Source organism: Aedes albopictus, chromosome 3, assembly GCF_035046485.1.
Source record: "Aedes albopictus strain Foshan chromosome 3, AalbF5, whole genome shotgun sequence".
Classification (NCBI taxonomy): domain Eukaryota; kingdom Metazoa; phylum Arthropoda; class Insecta; order Diptera; family Culicidae; genus Aedes; species Aedes albopictus.
The window spans coordinates 263,957,029-263,966,953 of NC_085138.1; the positions used below are offsets into that span (position 1 = coordinate 263,957,029).

The 9,925-nt window shown below is 48.7% G+C and overlaps 2 protein-coding genes across 2 annotated transcripts; both read right to left on the bottom strand.

The window, feature by feature from the left end:
- Positions 1-6,037: 6,037 nt before the first annotated feature.
- Positions 6,038-7,609, bottom strand: LOC134290725 (uncharacterized). The gene has a single exon (XM_062857909.1). The coding sequence runs from the start codon at positions 7,607-7,609 to the stop codon at positions 6,038-6,040; it is 1,572 nt and encodes a 523-aa protein (XP_062713893.1).
- Positions 7,610-7,816: 207 nt separating this feature from the next.
- LOC134290726 (uncharacterized) lies at positions 7,817-9,592 on the bottom strand. The gene has a single exon (XM_062857910.1). The coding sequence runs from the start codon at positions 9,590-9,592 to the stop codon at positions 7,817-7,819; it is 1,776 nt and encodes a 591-aa protein (XP_062713894.1).
- Between the last annotated feature and the right edge of the window lie 333 nt (positions 9,593-9,925).

A 9,925-nucleotide genomic window follows, 5' to 3' on the forward strand; every position in this document is an offset into this window, starting at 1 on the left:
TTTTGTTCAACAAGTTTAAACTTTTAGTTTAACCCGTAGGCTACGGGGCTTACAACAAAATTTCAAACCGCTGCCAAAGACGCAAACATCAATATTTTTCAATGAAATTTTGAGGTTCACTTCACTATTAGTTGTAGTTTCAGTTATGCTGGGAGCCACAAAAATTGCACCCACGAGGACAGTTTTATTCCGGTGGACGTCTGGGTCAGGAGGCGGGAAGGCGGGCACGGTCAACCCCGCCCGCGCCCTACTGCTGAGCGGACATCAAGAACTGATGCCCACATGCAACCCGATCTGACCTGCTGAAGGCAAGGGTATCACTACCCTTCAGGCCTTATCAGCTGCATCCGTAGGTTGCAGACAGCAGGGTCTCACCTACCCCGACCCTTGCCGGGGACCCCTTTCCAACCGCGGGCTCAGATCCAACCCAGTAGACTGACGCCACGACAGCACCGCTACCGGGACTTCCTCTCCGCGGCCACTTAATCGCTGTAAGGGTCGATCTCGACCGCAGGGCACCGGTATGACCTACGAAGCCGACTTCGAACCCCTGGACCACCTCTTGTACTGCATCTGGACTAGCCATTCTCCGAGTCCACGCGCCACCTCCTTTGTAGCTCCCAGACGATATGGGTGATAGCCGTTGAAACGGCATTCCAGCTAATCTCATCCCTACACATTCTCTGGACCAAGTTGTCCGGAGTTGTGTCCTCCCCGCATGTGGCAAGCATGCGGTCACGCATTTTTCGAAAACGCGGGCACACGAACAAAACGTGTTCCGCCGTTTCCTCTAAACCATTGCACACTGGGCATTCGGGAGAATCCGCATGCCCGAAACGGTGTAGATACTGTCGGAAGCAACCATGACCTGTAAGGACCTGTGTCAGGTGGAATGAAACTTCCCCATGGCGCCTATTAATCCAACTATCTACCCTCGGTATCAACCTATGGGTCCACCTTCCTTTGGTGGAACTGTCCCACGCGCGCTGCCATTTGACCATAGAGGCCATCCTGGCAGTCTTGCGTATGCCTCTTGTGCCGCGCATTTCGAAGCACTCCATATCCTCACTGATAAGAATGCTGATGGGCACCATACTAGTAATGACACAGAGAGCGTCGTGTGACACGGTACGGTACGCGCTTGCAACCCTCAGACACATAAGCCTGTAAGTACTTTCCAGCTTCCGTCGGTAGCATTCAGTACTTAGCGCGGTACCCCACGCCGGGCCGCCATACCTAAGTATGGACGTAGCAACACTAGCCAGAAGCTTGCGCTTACTGGCGTACACCGCTGAGCTATTGGACATCATCCGGGACAGTGCCGCAATAGCTGTGGAGGCTCTTTTACAGGCATAATCGACGTGGCTACCGAAGGTAAGCTTATCGTCGATCATCACGCCCAAGTGCTTGACAGAGCGCTTCGACAGGATAGTGCACTCTCCTACACTGATCTCCGTCTGCTGCGCCGACTGCATGTTGTTAACAACCGTCACCTCTGTCTTGTGGTGAGCCAGCTCCAGTTTTCTGGACCGCATTCACGCCTCCACAACCTTGATCGAGTGGTCGGTAGTCAACTTCACCTCCTCGATCGTTTCACCGTAGACTTCGAGCGTAATATCGTCGGCAAATCCGACAATCACCACTCCCACTGGGTACTCTAACCTCAACACCTCGTCGTACATGACATTCCATAACACCGGACCCAGGATGGAACCTTGCGGGACTCCTGAGGTTATGTGAAAGCACTTCCGACCCACCTCCGTGTCGTAAACCAGTACGCGATTCTGGAAGTAGCTTCCGAGAATCTTGTACAAGTACTCCGGTATCCCCAGACGCAGGAGCGCATCGGCAATATCAGCCCAACTGGCGCTATTAAATGCATTCCTTACATCCAGAGTCACTACCCCGCAGAAGCGAATTCCCCTCCTCTTAGGCTCGAGTGCTTTCTCGGCGGTTTTTGTAACCGACAAGATAGCGTCTACGGTGGACCTCCCCTTCCGGAAGCCATACTGGTTACTCGAGAGACCATTTACGCCCTCAGTGAACTTCAACATTCTATTGAGGATGATCTTTTCGAGCACCTTCCCCGCCGTGTCAATCAAGCATATTGGTCTATATGCCGACGGGTCTCCGGGTGGTTTCCCCGCCTTTGGCAATAGTACCAGGCTCTGCCTCTTCCAAGCTTCTGGGAAAACTCCCTCGTCCAGGCATTTCTGCATAGCAGACCTGAACATCTCGGGAGCTTCTGCAATAGCTACTTTTAAGGCCAGGTTCGGAACTCCGTCCGGACCTGGGGCCTTACCTACGCTAAGGGACTTAGCTATCCCCGCAAGTTCCACATCGGTGACCCTTTCCTCATCGCCAGCCCCAGTCCCCGGCTGTCCTACGAAAGGAGGCCAAGGACTAGGATCATGACGCGGAAAGAGTCCTCCAATGATCCCCTCCAACATCTCTGGAGATTGCTCTGTAGGAGCCATCACACCTCTCGTCTTGGCCATAACGATCCTGTAGGCATCACCCCACGGGTTCGTATTGGCACTCTGACAGAGACCCTCAAAGCAGGCCTTTTTGCTTGCTCTTATCTCGGTCTTGAGCGCGGCTTTTGCAGCGGCGAACACCACCCGCCGTTCGTTTCGCTCTTCCTCTGATCGTGCTAGCTGCATCCGCCGCCTAGCCCGTAGGCAGGCGCGGCGCAGGTCCGCAATCGCGTTGGTCCACCAGTAAGCCGGTGGCCTCCCATTTCTAGGGTGGACTCGCCTAGGCATGGTCGCATCACACGCACGTGAGAGCACCGCTACCAGCTCGTCGCCGTCTAATCCGAGTAAGTTTCGCTCACGGCGGAGCGCTTCCCTAAATACCTCTTCATCGAAGTATGATGTCTTCCACCTACGAGGGCTTGGCCTTGGCCTAGCCGCCTCTTCTTCTATCCGCTGTCTGCTGTTGTTGTAGTCGATACTGTAGCGAACCGCCAGGTGGTCGCTGTGAGTGTAGCCATCATCTACTCTCCAGTTCGGACTACTTGTTAGGCCAGGACTACAAAAGGTCACGTCAATAATTGACTCCGCTCCATTTCGACTATAGGTACTCTTGGTACCGACGTTAGCCAAGTCGACATCTAAGATGGCCAGTGTTTCTAGCAGGATCTGACCCCGCTGGTTCGTGAAACGGCTTCCCCATTCCACGGCCCAGGCATTAAAGTCACCCGCTATTACCACCGGCCTTCGCCCTGTTAGCACGGTCGTTAAGCGGTCCAGCATTTGCGTGAACCGCTCGATCGGCCACCGCGGAGGCGCATAACAGCTACAGAAGAAGACCCCGTTTACTTTGGCGACCACGAAGCCCTCGTAGGTAGTAGACACCAACTCCTGCTGGGTCAGGTATTGTTTAGCTTGATAGAAAATATGGTCGAGGGACGTTCGTCGACCGCTTCTACGCTAGCAGATTTGGGTAGCTCGACCCTGAGAGGAGCCGCTGCGACTCTTTGGGCATTACCTGGCGTTAATGTGACTTTCGGCCTAGCTAGCTATGCCGCCGGAACCTTTGTGGATTGGTATTCGAAGGACAGGTCGCATTCGAGATTAAGAGAGGATCTCGGATTAGCCCGGCATCTGTTACTAGAGAATGCTGTACCAGTATCGATATATGATAAGATGGATCGAACGTTGAAAAATAAGGATGATGATGACGACAGAGTTGAGACTGTAGTCGACTGGCTTGATCGTAGAGAAAGATCTCTATATGATAGTGAGATTACTTCCTTCAATAAAGGAATCGTGAGAAATGATATACTATTTATAGTATCTGATTCTCGAGACGACGCAATGGGAATAAGTTTCCCGCTAATTAGGAATGAAGTCGTGACTTACTGTAGCCCCACGTTGGGCGCCAATGTAACGAAAACATTGGAACCTTATAAATGCGCAAGGCCCCACGTTGGGCGCCAATGTAACAGAAAGTGCATTGGAACCTTATAAATGCACAACGCCCCACGTTGGGCGCCAATGTAACGAATAGTACATTGGAACCTCATAAATGCACATTTTATTTTCCGTATCGGGCCCCACGTCTGAGAACTACGATCACGAAAAACAAAATGGAACATTACAAATGCACACAACACAAACATGCAACACATAACATAAATTGTGCCCAGTTATCTAAATAGATAACTAAGTCCGAACCCAGGATGACGAGGTTTCATTATTGATCTGGGTCCATCAGTCATCCTAGAAATGTATTTTGTTTGGCAGTTCGCCTTTTAGTTCGCAGCATCTGTTGCTGCATTCATAGCTTGTTTTGGTCTAGGAATTTCTAATCCTAAGGGGGCATTCAGATTCGGGCAACAACACAAGACCTCTACAATTTGATGTCCGTGTTAGGGGACGGCTTGTGCGTTTTGTACTGGATCGCTCCTGAAATTTTTGGAGCGCTACAAATGCACATTAAATTTCAGGGACAAATGTACAAACCTTAGTAAAACATACAAAATAAACAGACAAAATGTTCACAACAATTTACAAACGTAACACACTCCATGCAACAATCGAAGAATTTTCCATGAATTGGAGAATGCAATCCATGGAAAATTCTTAAAACTACTTTACAACGTATTAACTATATTACAAACGTAACACCCAAATAACGCGTCAAAACTCTTACAAATATAGTGAATTTGACACTTTAAATGCAAAATTAATTAAAAAAATATTAATAAAAAAATTAAAAATTGAATGAAAGATGACAAAGATATCAACAAATGACTTTTCCATGTTTTACGATAGTGACCCCAAACTTTTGGCCGATACACCATTTTGAGGGGTGACCTCAAACTTTCATCAAGAGTTAATTTACTCAATAACTTTTTATCTAGATTTTTTAGCTAAGTTCGGTAAAAAGTAGTCGAAAGCTAATTGAAAATAGCAAATAGGTTATATTACCGCTCTCACTGCCGTAAGTTTATTTGCATTTTTTTTAGAAATTTGGGCAACTTTAGCTTAAGTTTACATACACACTTTTTTGAAAAATTTTCATTTAAGTCATGTTCAAAGTTGCTGAGACTTCTTATTAAATTTGGATGAGACCGGGGGTTTTAAAATCGGACGCAAATTGACGGGGATATGGGCCTAAAAAAATACATGTTTTTGAGGGGGTGACCCCAAACTTTTGATCAGGAGTGTATATTTCATGAAAACACAGAAAATTACCTACAAATAAATAAAAACGTTCTATACCGTTTCATACCTTATAGAAATGGTTTTATTTTAATTGTCTATAGAGCAATATTTAATTCACTATGGGTACACCGAGTTGATTTGATGCTGTTCGGACCCTTTAACTGAAATCACTTTGGCGATAAAATTTTGTTCACATCAACAAAACTTCTATTTATTTGATACGTAAAAAACTGAACACTTTATTTTCGAGGCGCATAGTACAGCGGTGACCGACCGATTCAGTGGTTTATTGTATACTAAACTAGTAAACTGAGACGCGATACAAATAATGCTACCCATTCCTATTTTCTCTCACATTAGAGAGATGAGATATCGGAGAATTTGAGAAATTATGCTGAAGCAGAGGTGTCCAAACTAAACTACTATCGTTCCCAACATACCGGCCACCTAAATTCTGAATGGAATTTACAAACTCTTAATAGATTTACAAACTACATCTAATTTAACAATTTCAGGCATTTTTTTTTAACTTATTGAAGAATCTACGTTGCGCTGATTTGGGCTGGCAGCGATTCATCCTTCTGTGGAGTCCTCTCGAAAGGTAGTAAACAAACTCGTGATGCCGGTCGTCTGTAGATCGCACCGCTCGGAGTACGTACCTTCACCACCCTGACCACTCCGTCCGGGCCCGGGTGGACTTCAATAATACGGGCAAGGGGCCATTCGATGGCTGGACTCCCATCTTCCTTGAGAATCACCATTTGGCCAACTTGGAGTAACGTTGATCTTGGAAATCGTGGATTTTGGTTGTGAAGTTGAGAAATGTATTCTCGCCTCCATCGCTTCCAATGGTGTTGGATGATTTATTGTAGTCCCTGGTAGTGTTGAAGACGATTTGGAGGGATCTCACTGTAGTCCGGATCGGGGAGGGCTAACAACGAGGAGCCAGTCAAAAAATGCCCTGGTGTGAGCACATCTAACTCGTCTGGGTCCTCCGATAGGGGGGTGAGTGGCCGCGAATTCATTGCCGCCTCGATCTGGGTGAGGATGGTCGCCATGTCCTCAAATGACAATCTACGGCATCCTAGAACTCGGACGAGTGAAGTCTTCGCGGATTTTACGGCAGCCTCCCACAGGCCGCCAAAGTTTGGCGCTCTTGGTGGGATAAATTTCCACACGATTCCTCGTTGCGACGTCTCGTTGGAGATTTGTGAATGCACGACGGGGTCATGCAGTAGCTCGTACAGCTCCCGGAGATCATTGCTGGCACCCTTGAAGTTGAGCCCATTATCCGAGTGGATCTCAGAAGGTAGACCTCGGCGGGCCACAAAACGTCGTAGCGTAGCTACGAAAGCAGATGCTGTAAGGTCTCCAACCAGCTCCAGATGGACGGCCTTCGTGCTGAAGCACACGAAAACGGCAATGTAAGCCTTTTGTGCTGCTGCACGACGGTGAACAGGTTTCAGGTAGACTGGACCACAGTAGTCTACACCGGTGACAGCGAATGCACGAGTAGGAGTTGTACGAGGTTTTGGTAATTGACCAGGGGGTTGGGATACAGGGACAGGGTTGGTTCGAAAACAGCGTAAGCAGTTTCGGAAAGTATAAGTTGCTAGTGCCTTTCCACGCAATGGCCAGAATTCTTGCCGGATTTGTGCGAGCGTCATTCGGGGGCCGGAATGGAGCGACAATTCATGGTAGGCGACTGCTACTTGGCGTGAAAACGTGTGATTGCTAGGAAGGATAATGGGGTGTCGAACTGCGTACGATTCTCCGGCCAGTCTCAGCCGGCCACCAACCCGAAGTACACCCTGGTGATCCAAAAAAGGGTGAAGAAGCTTTAGCGGCGAGTGAGCTTGAATTCGTCGATGATTGGCCAAGGCTTTGATTTCGGCGGCGAACGGTTCCCGTTGAACACACCGTACCAATGTGAATTTCGCTTCTTGTAGATCTGCTACAGACCAGGGAGAGGATGTGGGGGGCGATCTACGATGCTGACATCTCCGGATGAACTTGAGGACATATGCCGTAGTACGAAGAAGCTTCCAGTAGTTAGAATAGCGATCCAGCAGTGGATGTGGTTGCTGAGAGTCGGCTACAATCATAACGTTCTTCTTTCGCTCTAGCAGTTCCTCCGATGGTCTTTCGTACTCCAAGTGCCTTTCAGTATTCCAATGCTGGTCGAGTAACGATAACCAATCCGGTCCGTGAAACCAGTGATGCTTGTCGACGAGATCCTTGGGCATGACGCCACGTGAGACGAGATCGGCTGGGTTTTCAGTCCCCTTGACGTGATTCCACCGATGTCCTTTTGTGAGCTCCTGGATGTGAGATACCCGATTAGCCACAAAAGTAGGCCAGACATACGGCGGCGACTTCAGCCATGATAGTACCACCGTTGAATCAGACCAGAACCAAGTCTCCGTATCTTCCATTTTTAGGACTTTCACTGTTGCCCGATAGAGCTTGGCCGCTACATGAGCACCACATAATTCCAGCCTTGCGAGAGTTGTCTTCTTCAAACTGGCTGGCCGTGATTTTGCTGCTAACAGTTCCACTTTGATCTGTCCACGTTGATCAATTGAACGAGCGTAGATGCACGCTCCATATGCCGCTTCCGAGGCATCCGAGAAAACGTGAAACTAAATCAACATCGGATAGTTAGTGAAAGCGTGCCGCTTCACTTCGATTTCCGAAAGGAGGGGTAGTTGATGGTAAAACTCGGTCCACCGGTTGGATAATTCTTCGGACAGGGGATCATCCCATCCTTGAACTGCTACCCACAAAAGCTGCATCCGTATCTTGGCCCAAGAAATGACTGGAGCCGTAATACCGCTAGGGTCCCACAGCTGAGCGATGACGGAGTACACCTTACGCCTAGTCCACTGTCCGTTTACAGTAAAGTTTGACACGTCGATACCCAGCACGTCCGGCCCTGGTCGCCAATGAATCCCTAGCGTTTTAACCTGCTCTTGATCGAAATTCAGCGTAGACTGAGTTCCTAAATCCTCTGGAGGCAGACCTTCCAATGCACCCTTTGCGTTGGACATCCATTTGCGCAGCCGAAAACCTCCTTTAGGCATTAGCTGCTCCAAATCCTGCCGCATCAAAATAGCTTCAAACTCGGAATCTGCCCCACCGACGTAATCGTCCACGTAGAAGTCGTTGACAAGCGCTTCCTTTCCTCGTGGGTGCAGATCTCCTTCGTCGTCTGCTAACTGCTGCAAGCAACGTGTTGCGAGGTACGAAGATGGAGCTAAACCGAAAGTGACACGGTTCATTTCGTATGTTGTTATCGGTTCCTCCGGCGAGAATCTCCACAAAATCCGCTGTAGAGAGGTGTCATCTGGATGCACTCTCACCTGCAGATACATCTTCTCGATGTCTGCGACGAGAGCAACTGCGTGTTTACGAAAACGAAGAACCAGATCAAAAAGAGGATCTTGAAGGACTGGCCCTATCATCAAAGCGTCGTTTAGAGAATAATTCGAAGTAGTTTTAGCGGAACCGTCGAATACTGGTCGAATCTTCGTCGTCGTGCTCGATTCTTTGATGACCGGATGATGAGGCAGATAACAAGCGAGACGATTCTCGTGTTTCAAAACATTCTCCGGAACTACTATCATGTGGTTTAGCTCCAAGTAAGTCTGCATCGCTTCGTTGTAACCCTTTCGCAGATTTGAGTCCTTGTCCAACCGCCGTTCAAGTTGCAGAAGTCTACGGAGGGCCGTGTTCCTCGACTCGCCGATCATCTGCTCGAAACCCGTTCGCTTCGGCAGACGTACCACGTATCTCCCCTCTGAATCACGTGAAAAAGTGGCTTGAAAATGCTCCTCACAGTCCTGTTCTTCTTGAGTACGCCGTGGAACGTCCTGCAACTCCTCAATGCTCCAAAATCGTTCTATTTTCTCCTCCAGAGTCGTATTGGCCGTTACGTGACAGCATGGAATCGGGTTAAGGCTACCCAAATCCGCTTTACCGGCTGCTATCCATCCAAACACAGTGTTGACAAAAAGTGGAATTCCTTCACCTACCCGCTGTATTTGAACCCGACCACCATTGAGTAACAAGAACTCGTAGAAATACTCCAATCCTAGCAGAAGATCAATTGGAGCTCGCTTGTTGAAACCTGGATCCGCCAGAACCATATCTGATGGTAAGTTCCAATTACTGACCGGAATCGTCGTCGAAGGCTGATCCTCTGTTACTTTCTTTAGAACTAAGAAGTCCATCGGGATGACGTAATCAGTGATTCTCGAAGCTATCGTGGCAGACACAGAACTGTTTATCTGAACCCGCGCATTGCCTACACCAGCGATTGGAACGCTAATTTGTTTCCGTGGCAGCTTCAAGACTTGGCACAATCTCTCCGTGATCAGATTTGCCTGAGATCCGCTATCGAGAAGAGCTCTCGCCATGTGAGCCCGCCCGTTGCAGTCCTTCACCGACAAGAGAACTGTTGACAGGAATACGTGAACTTCTCGAGATTCAGCGGCGATGTTTGCCGCATAGATTGTAGCAACCGAACTTTGGATCACCTGCTGAGGAACTTCAACCGGAGCAACTGTAGTCGTAGAAACATCCGAACCGCCCGTTTGCGATTCAATAGATTCCTGAGCACCAGTCGCTGAACTTGAACCGGATGCTGAAAACCCAGGGTGGAGAAGACTATGATGCTTTTTGTTACAGGTTCGGCACCGGAAGGAAGATTTACAATCCCGACTGTAGTGTTCACGACGAAGGCAGTTGCT

What these genes read in the sequence shown, in the direction of transcription:
- LOC134290725 (XM_062857909.1), bottom strand. Translation starts at nt 7,609, where the DNA reads ATGGAAGATACGGAGACTTGGTTCTGGTCTGATTCAACGGTGGTACTA.
- LOC134290726 (XM_062857910.1), bottom strand. Translation starts at nt 9,592, where the DNA reads ATGGCGAGAGCTCTTCTCGATAGCGGATCTCAGGCAAATCTGATCACG.